The sequence below is a fragment of the Prosopis cineraria genome, unplaced genomic scaffold (genome assembly GCF_029017545.1).
Source record: "Prosopis cineraria cultivar Desert tree isolate PC_DT_omini unplaced genomic scaffold, ASM2901754v1 PC2, whole genome shotgun sequence".
In the NCBI taxonomy this organism is placed as follows: domain Eukaryota; kingdom Viridiplantae; phylum Streptophyta; class Magnoliopsida; order Fabales; family Fabaceae; genus Prosopis; species Prosopis cineraria.
The window spans coordinates 16,975,164-16,991,257 of NW_026555333.1; the positions used below are offsets into that span (position 1 = coordinate 16,975,164).

At 30.3% G+C, this 16,094-nt stretch overlaps 1 protein-coding gene across 2 annotated transcripts; it reads right to left on the reverse strand.

Annotated features, from left to right (window-relative positions):
- Positions 1-3,404: 3,404 nt before the first annotated feature.
- On the reverse strand, positions 3,405-7,246 carry LOC129302462 (cysteine-rich receptor-like protein kinase 2). 2 transcript variants are annotated; one of them, XM_054941367.1, is made up of 8 exons: positions 6,801-7,246; positions 6,040-6,440; positions 5,235-5,354; positions 5,026-5,153; positions 4,643-4,844; positions 4,275-4,506; positions 3,919-4,075; positions 3,405-3,788 (listed from the first exon to the last, which is right to left on the reverse strand). In XM_054941367.1, exons 1-8 carry the CDS (start codon positions 7,196-7,198, stop codon positions 3,558-3,560), a joined length of 1,869 nt encoding a protein of 622 aa, XP_054797342.1. In that variant the 5' UTR covers positions 7,199-7,246; the 3' UTR covers positions 3,405-3,557. The 2 variants fall into 2 exon arrangements, with proteins under 2 accessions (XP_054797342.1, XP_054797341.1); XM_054941366.1 differs by having other exon boundaries at positions 4,643-4,856.
- Positions 7,247-16,094: the final 8,848 nt, after the last annotated feature.

Sequence of the window (16,094 nt, forward strand, 5' to 3'; positions counted from 1 at the left end):
CTTTCAAGGAATTAATTAAAATGGCGATTAGGTATTAAATTTTTAAATTCATTCACGTTAAGCTAATAAAACTAGAGATTGATTTTAAAACAATTAAAATGAAAATATTAAAAGTGATTAATTAAAATAACTTTCAATCCACAAACAACTAAAGTCAACCAAAAAAGGAGTGTTCTAGAGTCCTAATCCCCTATTTGCTTTCTAACCCTTTCATTACTATATTAATTGTCTTGAAATTCAGTTTTGATAATTTGGGAACCTAAATTAATCCAAAGTATCTTACGATCACTAAGGATCCTAATTAATTCAATAAAATTAAATTATTACCTTAATTAATTAATTGCATTAGAGACCCTAACCCATGAGGATTACCTAGGTCCATTAGATACATTCCTTTTCTAATGGCAAATTAGCTAAACTAATCCTAGGCTACTAGTTCTCAAGGTTCAATTTGAGTCTCCTCTTTCAAGGTTCAACCCAATTGCCCAAATCTCACCTAGTGGTGGCCAATTACTAAATAAGAATAATATAGCTCAAGAGCAAGTATCAAAACTTTATTTCTTAACAACTAAATGGTAAGTCCAAGGTTATTTACACAAATAGGTTCATAGTCCTTAGAATAAGAAGATTTAGCTACACATAAATGATATAAACACAAAAACAACACAAAAACTATCAACAAAGAGGAAAAGAAGAAGATAAAACATTAAAAAATGAGGTAGAATGAATATTTGCTCCACTTCTTATTCCCAAGCTTCAAGACTTCTCCTCTTACTCTCCTAGGGTTTTCTTAAGTTGCAACAGCTGAATGATGCCTACTTCAGTCCAAAAAAATGAGTTATGTAGGTTCATTTTGCACGGAAAATGAAACTGTGCATTTCTATATTTTCATCTAGTGTCATGGCACTCCTTTAATGGTGCCATGGGATTAGTGAGCAATTCTAAAAATTCTAACAGTGCACAGAAACTTTTATTTTTGTGTTTTGGATTGTAAGCCACCTTTTTCTTGTCTCTTTGCTCTTTCTTGCTTTGATGTTGTCATGCCTCAGCTATTTACAATTAATAAATATGACTAGAATCTTTGCTTACTTCAATTTTCATCATTTTAAATAATTTTCTTAAAAATATTATAATAAATCCACATAAGACACTTAGTTAATTTTTCTTTATAAAAGCAAGAAAATATTTTTCTTTTCCATTGATGACTCCCAAAATATAACCAAAAACATGTTAATAATAACACAAAATAGAGAGTCATCAATCTCACTTGCTCTCTCAACTAATGTCCAATTGAAAAGTTGAATCAGATAAGAGGAAGAAAGCAAATGGTTATAAGGGCATATTAGTAATTTTAGTCATACTAATGGCAAAAGGAAAAATCATTTTCTAGCACTGAGAGTTCGAACTTGGGACCTAATAATCGAGTAGTTGATACAAACTCCACTATACCACCAAACTACCTTGTTAAATATGTTCCCAAAATTAATAAAATAATCAAAATAGCCAACCATAGATTTTAATTTATTGATAAATCTTTACTTGAACATTTTTTTTTAAATTGTGGGTTATTACATGTAAAATGTTTTTAATGAGTATTAACTACTAGAATTTCATGTCACTTAAGCACATTTTCCTTAGATTTTAATATATTTTAGCTCAATTGTATATATTTTGATTGCCAAAATTAAAAAAATATGTATCTTGCTTTGAGTTTGCACACTTGGTTTTAATTTAATATTTTTAGGCTTAATTTGTGTTATGTTGATTTAATGTTTGGTGGAAAATATTTCTGGACCTTTGGTGATGCTTTTGGAGAGATTTTGGATGAAGAAATCAAGTAAAAAGAGGATAAGTTTTGTTAGCCACAAAAATAATGCAAAACCACCAAAGTTGTCACCAAAGTCATGACTTTTTTTTTGACTTTTTCCTTTGTCAGCAAAATATTGCATTTTGCTCAATAGAAAATGAGTGGGTAGGATACATATATGCTACTTGCTTGACTCAAAACCCATTTTGCACACTTGAAGACACTCTGAGAGCTTGGTTGTACTACAGTTTGAGTTTTTAGATGAGTTGGGTCCAAGAGTTAAGCTTTAAAGACATTTGAAAACCTGTTTCTTTAGTTCTTTTGTTTCTTCTCCATTTCTTTCATTGTAATCTGATATGACTGTGAATATTTTGTGTATTTGTATCTTCTTGATATTTATGAGTAGCTAAACTCTTTGCTCTAAGATTATTTTAAACCCATATATGGATTAACACTAAGTTCCTCCTATTTTTTTGTAATTAATGATGTGTGTGTGTGTGTGTGTGTGTTTATTTTACTCTTTTCTTAATGCTTCTAAGTGTTTGGCTACTATTTAGATGTTGGGTTCACTTGGGTGATGCTTGGGAAAGCTAGCTTTGATGTAGAATTTGGGTAAAGTAGTGCAAAAACTTGAAATTTGCATATTGAATGGATAATTTTGTTAGTAAAATAAAGATATACTTGCTAACCTTACATAGCCACATTGGGTTGGAGCTTAAAATTGAGTTTTATTAATTGTAATAAGAGGTTGGTAAATAATTAATTTAACTAAATACTTGTTCATAACTTAAGAGAGCTTGTTCAAGTATTTTTAGAACTATAGGTTAGCACTTATTTTTTATTAAAAATATTTATGAGAGGAGGTAATTTTGGTGTTATGAGATGCAAGAGGAATAAATAATCCTAAGTTCTAATTTATGCTTGAAGTTCATGAATTGCTTGCCTTTCCTTATTTTTCAATTTTTAATTTAAATTGCAAGATCAACTTTGTCATACAATTGTAGTTGACTCAACTTGATTGAAATTGTTAAGCCTTTTGCTTGATCACTATTTTTAAACAAATCTCTATGAGAACAATACTTTACTTACATTGTATTACTTGTCACAGCCCGTAAACCTATGGAGAGCACAATAGTCAAAATGTCTTATATTTTGAGATACAAAATCTTTCTCAAAAGTGTTTTATAATTTAGGGTGGAGGGAGTAGTATACAAAGAGTGTGTGGTAGATAGAGATTGGCCAAAGTTGGAGTGCATTAAGAAAAATCCAATTTGTTATTGAGAGATTAGCCATTTGATAGAGACAAATTACAATGGAAAACTAATTATACTTTGGCACAAATTTAACGAGTAAAAAAACATTAACTAACTTTCTATCAAGATATGTAAAGTAAAGTAGCTACTGATGTCTTACATGTTAGACATGAGACTGACTAACTTTTTATCACTAACGAATACTTAATAAATATTTAATTATCAGTTATATTAAATAAGGATAAAGTAGGAAAAAAACTACATGCAAAACTAAATTAAAGATAATTGTGTGTTAAATTTTAGAGACGAAGTATAATCAACTCAAAACTATATAGACTAAATAATTAATATTTTTAACAATTAATTCACATAAAATTTTCAACACTGATCTATTTACACACAATTATCTTTTCTGATAGTATAAAATTAGTAAAGGCAATAACATCAAATATTATAGGAACCAGTACAAGTAGAGGAGTCTCCAATGCATGAACCCTCTAATTAATTTCAATCAAGATAGGCATGGTGGGTCTCAAGTTCTCTAATAAATCCATGTTTTGAAGCAAAGCAACTACTTCGGACATCGTTGGCCTTACATCGGCAGATGCTTGGATGCAAAGCAAACCGATCTCTATGATTTTCTTCACTTCTTCTGCATCATATTCATTAGGGTCCAGGGCTTTGTCCACTAACTCCAAGTGCTTCTCTTTCTCATAAAGTTTCCACGCCTATCAAATATGATAGAAGTGAAGTGAAATGTAAGAATAAGATGTGTACCCTAGAAACAAAGCAAATTACGAACATCTAAATCTTATCAAGCTAAAAATGCCTCATTAAATAGTTGGGGGATTTTCTCACCTTTTTAATTAGGAATATGCCTTCATCATCACCGTTGAGCTCTAATTCTTTGCAATTTTGACCACTGATGATTTCTAAGATGACAACACCATAACTATAAATATCAGCTTTTTCTGATAAGTGACCATAAATTGCATACTCTGGTGCTGTATATCCCCTAACAAATTTACAATAATTATGATGTAATAGATCACAAAAAAAAAATCCTAATATGCACAGTTTGAATTATTTCGATGTGTTTATATATATCAACTCTTTGAAGTATTTTAGCAAATAGGCGCTAATAAGCCTTGGACAATTCTTGTTTATATCACAGCTGTAATGAAAATTAAACAAATGTTGGTATTTTGACTTACAATGTTCCAACAATTTTTGTGCTAAGGTGAGATATGTCATTAGGTAAGAGCTTTGCCAACCCGAAATCTGCAATTTTTGGCTGAAGATCATCATCTAAGAGAATGTTGTAAGTCTTTACATCTCTGTGTATAATACGAACATGAAACTCTTCATGTAAATATGTTAAACCTCTTGCAATTCCTAAAATTACATCATATCGTTGTTTCCAGTTGAGAAAACCTCTCCTTTCACCTGTTTTTCAAATTTAAAACTTTGAAAGGTTAGTAAGAAAATGAGTGGTGAAATATATAGTTGGAAATATGCCCAAATTCATAACAGGTCATGCTTAAAAAATTGTACAAGAGTTTTTTCAGTTGGCATGAAATACCGAACAAGAACCTGTCGAGGCTGCTATTTTTCATGTATTCATAAACAAGGATTCTATCATGGCCTTTACTAGAGCATCCCAGAAGTCGAACAAGATTTCGATGATGAACATTACTGATGAGCTTCACTTCACTTTCAAAATCTTCCTCCATCCTCTTTGAGTGGTTTAAGGTCAATTTCTTGACAGCAACAACTTTTCCATCCTTCAAAGTGCCCTATTAATTAGTGATGATAACGAATTTCAATCATGATTGCTTTGTTAATTATTCCGCCTTAGTTAATTTGGAAATCTAACTTCGTTCTTATAACACTAGATAAAACTCATCTAGAGACATCCTTGCTTTAGAACATGATCTAGCTTATTGAAAATCAAATCAAAATTACCTTGTATACAGCCCCGAATCCTCCCTCTCCTAGTTTATTTTCTTCACTATAATTGTTGGTTGCAGACATCAAATCATTATAACTGTAAGTAATTGGGCCTTTCAACATGCTTGCTCCAATTATGCCTTCTGTTGAGGAAAACAAAACATCACATGAAATAGTTACAAACTGATATACAGTAGTTGAAGACTTTTAAGTTGTTTAATTACCTCTAGGAATTCTCTCTTTCTTTTTAGGTCGTCTAATCCAGGCAAACAATCCAAGGAGTACCAAAACAAGAGCTATACCACCAACTACTCCACCAATAGTGGGCCCCTTATTGCTTGAACCTACAAGACAAAAACAATAAATAATTCATTTTCTAATTAGTCAATCAGTTCATTATGAATCACGGCCGCGGTTAGCTTCAAAATTGTAAATAAGGTTACGTTGTCCATGGTTCATAATAAGACCTTTGGCTAACATAAAGCTGCGGTTTTGTCCAAAAGATCCTATCTATCAGATGTTTTATCTATGATTATGAAGAATCATTACATAACCTATCACCCTGCTAGCATAATTAGTTATGGTTTCGGTCTCTGGAACTACAAGGGTGTCCACTTACTAGGGTGACATATAAAATACACATACATGTTGGGATAGCGGAAAAATAAGTGGATTCAAGGAAAAAGATTAACTAATTAACAATTAAAGAGGAGTAAAAATATATTAGAAGATGGCATACATGTTAGTTATAATCTTAAAATTATAAAAAAATATAAGTTTTCAATTTTATCCTTCTACGTATTTAATTAAGAAACAAGAGGTAAAATTGGAAAAGAAATTAATTACTCAAAATTCGTCTCATATTAAGAACAATTTTTTTTTTTTCAAATTTTGCTTTATATTAAGAACTAGAGGTAGTACAAGATTTAACGTGAAAAAGCACTACCATTATTACAGCATAATACATACACTCATGCATCCAAGACAACAATAAGTGGCTATATTTAAATATTTGAATGGATACTGTACCTTGTTTGATCAAGGGTGTAATGTCAATGGTCTGGTTATCGGCAAAAAAGGAAGTGGTGGAGTATCTCATGAAACAACCATAATCAAAAGCCGTACCATCCGAATTGGGAAGACAAATCTCCACGCTGCTGTACTCAACCTTCAAGCAATCAAGGCACTCCTTTACTGTGACAGTATCGACACATTGAGCAAAAGCATAAAGAGTTGCACCCTTATTATTAGGGACATGAATCTTCGTGGCTGCAGAGAAACGGGGGATTCTAGGTGTTGCTTTTTGGAGATTCATTAGCACTTGTCTCACTGTTGTTGTAAATGCAGTGGCTTCTCCTGTAGTCTGATTCCCGCACGACACGATATTGGAAGGCTGTGGCGCCTCGTCAAAGAAACCATTGGAGTTGTACCTCAACACACCATAAAGTATACCATATCAATTTTGCCGATAGCAAATGCAATTAGAGCATCAAATTGAAACTTAAGAAAAAGTTGAGGAGTAAATGAAAACTAGTAAATATATAAAACTAAATTAAAGGACAAAAGTTGTACTCCTTGGTTATAGTATCAAAAGCTGAGGAATCTGAAGGTATGTATTTTTAGCCAGAGTATCAAAAGTTTCTGCTCTCCTTGGTCAATCAAACAACTGCGCAAACTGATATATCATAACATCGCAATAGCTGACCCAACGAAAATAAATGTCGCTGTTATATCTTATCTTGACGCTATATGCTATTTAAAAAGTCAACATTGATGGCGACTAGTGGTACCTCATGAAGCAACCGTCGTAGACGACCAGGGCAGCCGAGGCCATGGTGGCAGTGCAGCTGCGGGTTTCTCCAGCAGCGACATCGAAGCATGCGACGCAGTCAGCGATGGAGAGATAGTTTCTGCATTGAAAGAGAGTGTAGACTGGGTTTTCTCCATTGGCGTCCTTTGCCGCCGTGGCGAAGAACTTGTTTTGAACGCTGATCTGCTCTCTGATGTGTTGTAACGTTGCGTTTAGGTTTTCACTGAAGATGGAGATGTTGGTGACGACGAACCTGTCGTATGGGTTGCACCGGGTCTTGAGAAGATTGGTCTGTGGATCTGAAACGACGCCGTTAATACTGCAGCATGACAAGAATATGAAGGTAAATAAGGGAAGGAGATTAGTAGGCCGAAGCATGTTTAGCTGAGAGAATGAAGATGGACAAGAAAAGAGAGGTAACCAGGCCTTTGCCTCTATGGAGAATGAAGAGAATGAAAAGAAATGAGGGATAGTGTTTCAGAATAAAAAAGAAGGTGACGATCTTTCTTCCTTTGTTTTTTTCTTTGCTATTATTTTAATACGCGTTGACCTCCTTAGTCAAAAGAATACAAAACGCTGAATTTCATTTCACTTTTTTGGTTTACTCTTGATGTTTACAGTTGAAAACCTTCTATTTTATAAAATCATAGACAAAAGTATTCTAGTTGGTAAAATTTTAGTTCATAACTTGGGCTGTTGATACATGACTGCTTGACCTTTATATACAGACCCAGCCCTTACAAGCGTTGCCCTTAAGAACTCAAGCTCATGTACTCACATTCCTTAAATTTTAATTTTGTTAATACATAATTTAAAAAATTATATCACTTTCATATTTTATTCAAAAATAAAAATAAACCAAATAATTTCAATAATGCTATTTTGCAATATTAAGAATTTTAACCTCATGCTAATTGGAAAAAGAAAAGAGAACACGGGGCTAAAAAAGACTAACCCAACCCCAAGCTCATTTTTAAAAGACTTATATGAATTAGGCCTTAAACAAATAAGGGCCTTTAAGTGACCCTTGACAGTTCTACCATAATTCACAAGATTATGGGTTAAATCCGCTACTAATTTGGGAATTTTGTTGGTGGACAGCCTATAAGTGTTTTCAAAAGTACTCTTTAAATTTAGAGTTATATCTTAATCCTAGTAAACCAAAGACTCAACTCACCTCAACTTTCATTGTGAGTTGTCACAACTTATTGATGTTAGAATTGAACTAATAGTAGTAATTTTCAAGCCTAAGACGATGAAAATCATGCTGCCCTGCTGCAACTGAATCGAAAAGCTTATTTTCATAATCGTGTCGAAACGATGCGACTAAGGATCCGGCCCGAGCAAAATATGAAGCTAATCAAGGAATGGAGAGATCAGGAGCTGCTGAGATGATATTGGTTAGGAATAATTACATGTGGAGGGTTGGCTCTGTGTGGAGAGAGTGATTTATGTCTGAACATGATGAAGGAAACCAAGGGAAGGAATGGGGTGGACCCATAGAAGTTTTAATATCGGAGGTGCATAACCGTAAGATTTTGATATATATTATTTTAAACAACTCAAATTTGTTGATGATAATTGAAGAAAGAAAATATATACATACATACATACACATATATATATATAACCAACAAGGTACAGCATAATGACAGATACTGGATCTGTTAAACATGTTGTCTGGAGTTCGATGCCAGATTTATTTCTTAACTATCGGATAGAAGATGCTTTTATATCGGTCAATAGCTTCTAGAAAACTCCCTGCTTTGTTATGATTCAGAAGGAGTATATGTATACATTCTTTCTATCTAGTCTTCTAGAGAAATAGAGAGAGAGAAGGCATCATGGCAGGACCCAGGTTGGGAGAAGTTGGGTAGCCGACTAGGCGCCGCCAAATAATTACTTCGCCCCTTTTGAATTCTTAAATTTTCTCCGTTAATTAAAATAATATATCATGTATATAATGATCGGGTTTGGATATTTTTATTTATATTAATTTATTCAGAGTTGACTTTTAAAATTTTAATCATGTAATATTTAATAATTTGGGAATGAGAATTATGTTGAAGTTATCTGCAAACTTAGTGATGGAATTAGTTTATGTTTTTCTCCTTCGTAGGGTCCTGGTGAAGGGGAAAAAAAATAAAAACATACATTTATTATTAGATTAAAATGTACTTTTGTTTCTCTAATTTTATATAAGATTTTAATTTGATTCCTTAATTTTATAAAATATTTTTTTATCTCTCTAATTCTAACACCATTAATCCAATCATTTTTACATGCTGATTCTGTAATTTTAAATACTTTAAAATGATGAATCTACAATTTTTGTCCAAAAAAATGGTGACTCTACATTTAAAATGCTAATTATTTAATTTAATCCAATCATTTATATACTTTAAACTAAAATAAGCCTATAAAAAATTTAAAAGAAATAAAAATGACTGGTTTATCCAAAAAAGTTGATTTTTATAAGAAATGGTTTCTTTTTTTATAAGGTTAGATTCGACTCTTTTTTTTTTTTTGGGTCAAAGGAAAACCTTCTTGCTTTTAAAATATTTTCTTGATTTTTTTAAATTTTTGATGTGTCAATGAAATATGACAAGTGATTTATAAAATATTTATATATTTTCTGGTTTCCTAAGGTATCCCCATGGCCAACAATTATGAAACTAATTTCTCAAGGGATTTTTTTCTCCCAAACAATGCTTTTTCATATACACTTTCAGGAATCAAATTATGAAAAAAAAAATATTTATACATTTATTTTTGTACTGAGTTTTAATAGGCTTATTTCAATTTTAAAATAAAAAAATAATTGATTTACGGATTAGCATTTAAGCATTCTTTGTCAGCATTTAAAATTACAGAACCAACCTTCTCTGTTAGGGAGATTCATGGTATCATAACTTTTTTTTTTTTTACCAGAAATGGTATCATAACTGGAGGATTGAAAAAATTATTTTATGAAATAATATACTTACATTCAATCAAATCATGACATTTGAATTTTAATATATTAGTTTAATAATAAAAAGAATTTATTGTAGAATAAATAAAATCTATAAAAGACTCACATGTTATGATTTTATTGGATACAAGCACCTTAAATATATAATGTTAAGTATATAAATTTTCTCTTTTATAAAATTAAATATTTAAATTGAAACTTTGTACGAAATTAAAATATCAGAAACCATGCTTTTACCCCCCGGGGGATGAAACCAGAGATACATTTGCAGGAAATCACCAAAATACCTGTCATGGCAAGGATCATATTAAAGACACGGATATCGAATCCAACGAACAATATAAAATTCATTTGTGTGTGTGTCTATATATATATATATATATATATATATAAACTTGGATTCGGACCAAATTTCCTATTTGAGCATCTAAAAATTTATGAATATCCAAGTCCAAATCCAAATTTTATCTTAATTCCTTCAGAATTTAAAATATTTTAATTTCTAAACTCTTATTATTTCAAATTTTCATTTGCACCTTTGAAATACTACCTAATAGTAATAACTTATGTTATTTAAACCACTCAAACAAAGAATTATAAATACATAAATTTGAAATGTAAGATTCTAAATCCAAATCTACCAATCCAAATGCTACCTCAATTAATTCTAAAGTTGTTATATACCCATAGAAACTGGACAAAGAAACATTTTCCTAATTGATAGAACCCAACTAAATATATTTCTTCCAAAATGCATTCTCTAACTTCTGGAAAGCTAATGGATCATATAGAAAAAGCTGCTTCTGCTCTAGCAAAGCCCATTTGTGAAGTTTGTGCGATGTAAATCTCATTCTTGTACACGTATTGAGCTTATGAGTCTAAATCAGTGAAATTAATCCAATGAAGACTTCATTCATGGACGAAACTTCATTGAAACGAATCTCCACATCAATAAAAATCATTACAAAAAGATTTTTATTTTGAAGAAAATGATTACCCCCCCCCCCCAAAAAAAAAAGAGAATGGTTCTTCAGAAATTTTGAAGGTACGGGGCAGAAAACAAATATAAGAAAAATTTGCGAGTTCCTCGATATGGTTTAAATAAATATATACTCTGTTTCTTGATTGATATGAAGCTTTTGCTTTGGAAAATTTATTGGAATACATCCATTTGCTGATTCGACCATGAATATTGTAACAAAAGAAAAGGGAAAAATTATGAATAGGTCTTGTACAGTATACTTATTTACCAATAAGTCTCACAAAATTCAGAAATTACAACTAAATCTTTTAAAACTTGAGTGTAATTTATGATTGGGGTATAAAGATAATACTGTCCCTGTTAATTTGGCTTTTACTTACAATTACAAATTCACAATTTACAAGTCAAATTTCTTATTTAACACGTTATATAATATAGAGTCTTTATAAAGTTAATTATGTTTTCTTAAGCTATAATTACATGGTGAATCATGAATTTTACATCTCAATTAGACCAATTATAGCCTTAAGTAGACATAATTAACTCCATAGAGACTCCATATTATATGAAGTGTTAAACAAGAAATTTAACTTGTAAATTATGAAATTTTACTTATAAATTGTAAAGTTGCAGTTATAAATGAAAGCCAAATTAACAACGATAGTATTGTCCTGATATTCCAACTATAAATTACAACTAAGTCCCATGAGACCTTTCGACTTATTATTGTAAATAAACTAACTGTACAGGACCTATTCATAATTTTCTCAAAGAAAAATTGGCATGTAATCGAAGGAGAAATTGTCACACCCTAGTACTAAAAGTATGATCGGCACAAAATTTGAGATAAACTCACATTTCATAAGCCTTAATTAATAAGAAATTGAGCTAAAATATTGATAAATAATTTATATATAATTATAAAATTAATAAATTCTTAAATATTTTGCAAAAATTTCAGCATAGTCTCATTTGTAATTTAGACCTTTCAAATTTCTATAATAGTAAAACCTATCAGTTAATCTAATAAAGGAGACTAGCCCCACACCAGCAGATTATATATCAACAACGTAATGACCCTAAATTTTTAAATAAATTAAGTTTTTTTCCAATTGATATTTTATTTAAATTAGTTTTATAATAAATAAAGAGTGATAATTTAAGTAGAACTTATACTAGAAACTTTCTTAAAGGTATAAATTCTACTAAGTAAAAATTAGGTTTTATTTTATTTTAAATTATAGAAAAATTTTGTGTCCTTTTTTGTAATTTTCTTCGGTCAATTCTTGTAAGTTTTCCAATTCTCCTTTGAATAAGATATTTCTCATTCTCCCTTGTATTGGAAGCTGAGAGCAGCAAAGAATCGAGAGAGAGAGAGAGAGAGAGAGAGAGAGAGAGAGTTTGAATCCTTCCTTCTCACCGCCAATCAGCATCTTCAGACATCACCGTTCACTTCGCCATTCACGTCACTGGCTGCTGTGGGGGTCGGGTCACCAAAAACTCATCCCCTGTCGTTCTCCTCTACTCATTTCTTTTTTGGTGTTGGCATGTGTATGCGTGTCATCTTCAACTTCTCTTCCTCCTCAATTCTAGTTGTTACACGTGCATATGGTAAGCTGCTTGTTTCTTTTCTCTTTTGGTTGAAGATTTGTCATTTTCCCTTGTCTCTTGCTATCGTCGATTTCTGCTTAGCATGGAGTGAAGTACCCTTGTTCTTTATCTATTTTTCATCCTTAGCTATTAGAAGTACCATTCATGTGTGGAAAGTAAAAAGTTAAAAGAAGCAAACTTTAGAATTCTAGGGAATCCTTTAGACCTGTGAGTGCATTCCAATTATCTTAAAATTTTGCTTAAAATATCTTTATTTAATACTATGTTTAAGTCTTTACTAATATTTTCTTTATGATTTATATAGTTTTCTCTATTTATCTTATTTTTATTCAATTAGAATATTACTAAAATTGTTCTACTTTATTAAGTTATGTTTCTAGATCTAATATTATTGAATCGACTATTTATTCAAAATGATCCAATTGTTTAAATTTTATATTTTATATTTGATTTGAAATCTATTTTTACAATGATTCATGCATGAAAAAAAAGTGTTAAAAAGAAAAGTTGATAGTTGAACTTTATATTTTGAAAAGAATAATTTTTTAAGTGAATGTTTTGATCCATGCACGCTTGATTTTTTTGATTAGGGAAATTGAGGTTAGAATGCTAGATGTTAACGGCAGTTTCATTAACCGTTACCTAGTAGGGTGCTTGTTAGAGGTGCTAGCCTCGTGCGCAAGCCAACATACGTGGCTTTAAGCCACATTTATTGGTGACTTATCCTCGTAGACTGTGTGTTCACACTTGTTGGTTATTTACTCTCATGAACTATGTGTTCACGCTTATTAATCGTTCTGATTGAGTCTTGCTAAAGAAGAAACTTTGAAACTTATTTTCTTTAAATTTAATCTTGAAAGCAAATTTCTATTTCTACTATATATGAATTTTATATTGAATGATATATATATATATATATATATATATCTCAAGAAGTTTAAGTATGCATAGAAATTTATAAAAAAGAAATTGTAGAAGGAAAGGAAATTTGAAGTTCTAATAAATTTTATTTGGATTTATATATTCATGATTTATGCATTTATTTAGTTGTTGATGTTGATTTTTAGGATGCATGTGCTTATATTAATATTTTTAATTAATTATTTTAGTAAATTTATAATTGATTCATTGATTTGCTTTCCATTGTTTTCTTCAACTATAAATTGGAACATTACTCACTAAAAAAAAATTATTTAGTCTCAAATATTATAGTTGACCTTGTACCTCCAATTGAACATTGAGGGGCTCTTTTGTTTTTTGAAACAATGGAAGCACATGTTAGTTACTTTGGATGTAAATATATTTTGTATTAGAAAAATTTTAGTTTAACGCTCTACGAATATTGTAGTTAGGTCCTAGTTTTATTTTATTGTTATGCAATCTACTGGCGTGGAGCTAGTTTCATTTACCGGATTGTTTGGTTGGTTTTTGCTCTTATAGGGATTTTGAGACATCCAAATCATAGGAGAGACTTTGCCAAAATCTTTACAAAATATTTAAAACTTTATAAACTTTATAAATATATGTAAAAATTATATATTGATAATTTAGCCTAATTTCTAGCTAATCAAGCCTTGTGAAATGTAAGGTTATCTCATATTCTGTGCTGGTCATACCCTTAATATTAGGATGTGACAAGCAAAATAAAACTAGGATCTACTTACGGCATACATGGAGACTAACTTCCATCATATAATGTAATGAATATTTACATCAAAATAAAAGATTAAAGTGTGCTTCTATCGTCTGAAAAGCAATAATGCCCCTTAATAATCAGCAGGAAGCGCAGGGTTAACTACATTATTTAAGACTAAAGAAATTTTCGGTGAGTAACGTTCCAATCAAAATTATAAATAAAAAAATTATAAAAATAGTAACTAATAAATTTAGTTTAAAATAAATAAATGAAATAATGAAATTTAAGTAACAATAGATAACAAGTTTTCTCAATAATATAATCATGAAATTAAATAATGCTAATAAAATCATATAACTTTATCAAAAATTGTATTGCTCATAGAATATAAAAATTTTAATTAATGATACAACTAGATAGAATGCTTTTAGTGAACTAATATAAAAATGATAAATTTTAATTTAAATATAAGAAGGCTTTATCAGAATGAATAACAAGTGTGGATATACAATCCATAAGGGTAAATAACCAATCAAGTATAGATACATAATCTATGAGAATAAGTAACCAGTCAAGTGTAGTTGAAAGTAGGGATGGAAATAACTTAGGGTTTTAACAGGGGCCTATAACATGACTTACTTTAAGCTAGTCTAGCTTGTTTACTAAATACTCTTAGGTTAGGTTCATACTTTTAATTAAGCATATTTAGTTAAATAAGCCAGGCTTATTTTTCAAGGCCTAACCTACTAGCCAAATAGATCGGCGTATTTATGTATGTGTGTGTTATTTAATATATCACAAATATATCATTTTCACCACTTGATTTTTAATCAATTTATTCTTTTTTATTTCTAGTTATATTTTCAATCATATTAGACTTATATATTAAGTTTAATATTGTTACTTTATTATTATATTGTATTATAATTGGTAAGTTTTTTCAATTATTATATATTATAATTGATAAATCAAGTTATATGTTGTACACTATAATAGTTTTAAAGTATATTTGAGATATTTAAAACTAAAATATGAACATATTTAAAAGGCTTATTTTTAAATAGACTTTCAGGTTAGGCCATGTTTTAAATAAGTTTAGACTTAAGTTATGGAAAAAGCCTTATATAGACTTCAAGCCAAGCTTAGGCCTCTGATTTACCACATAAGCGCAAGTTTATTTGGCTAAAACTTAGCTTGACCTAAACTATTTCTACGCCTAGTTGAAAGCCACGAAACAATCATGGTAAGAGCCATGAAATAAGCATAGGCATGAGGCCCATGAAAACAAGTGCGGCACGAGCCACGAAATAAGCATGAGTATGTTGCTCGTGAATAACTGTACTTTCATTCCATGTGTGTTGGCCTTCGCATAGGATTTAAACCTCCTATAAGCATCCTATTAACTAGGTGTACCATGGTGCGCCAAGAATGATATTACTATTAACATCCAGCATTTTGAACTCAATCCCCCCACTAACAATCAAGCATGCGCGAAGCAAGAAAAACAATTTTAAAATTTTCACTTTCACACATAGTGTTCAACAATCATTTTCCATTTGTCATATATCCAGTTCATTTATTACTAGCAATACAAATCATCAGTAAAATCAAGACGTTGTCATTAATAAAAACAATTATTATAAAAATAGGATTGACAAGATATTTATACCAATAAAAAAATAATATTAAATTTAAATAAAATAATTTTTTAAATACTTTACTAGAAATTTATTCAAAATGCCACCCACTCAGTTGAGAGTTTCTCAAGAATTTTAAAACTCATTCACTTCAACTTCTTACTTTAATTCCAATGGTGTTATTAATTTCCTAACAAGTAAATTACAATCCTAACATGACTTCTTTATTTTGTCCTTAATGTAAGTAAGTTAATATTTAGCATTCTAATCTCAAACAGCAAACAACATTCTCTTTATCTCAATAAGTTCTCTCTTTTCACTTGCCAAATAATTTTGTCAAACATGATTGGTGGTATTTTATCAAACATTTTTTTATCAAACATTTTATAGGCACTAATTTTTAAATTTTAATACTTAAGTTCTTCCTTCAAATC

What these genes read in the sequence shown, in the direction of transcription:
- LOC129302462 (XM_054941366.1), bottom strand. Translation starts at nt 7,198, where the DNA reads ATGCTTCGGCCTACTAATCTCCTTCCCTTATTTACCTTCATATTCTTG. An exon ending in TACACCCTTGATCAAACAAG is followed by an intron (nt 5,355 to 6,039) that starts GTACAGTATCCA and finishes TTTGTCTTGTAG; the next exon opens with GTTCAAGCAATAAGGGGCCC. An exon ending in ACAAAAATTGTTGGAACATT is followed by an intron (nt 4,076 to 4,274) that starts GTAAGTCAAAAT and finishes TAAATTTGTTAG; the next exon opens with GGGATATACAGCACCAGAGT.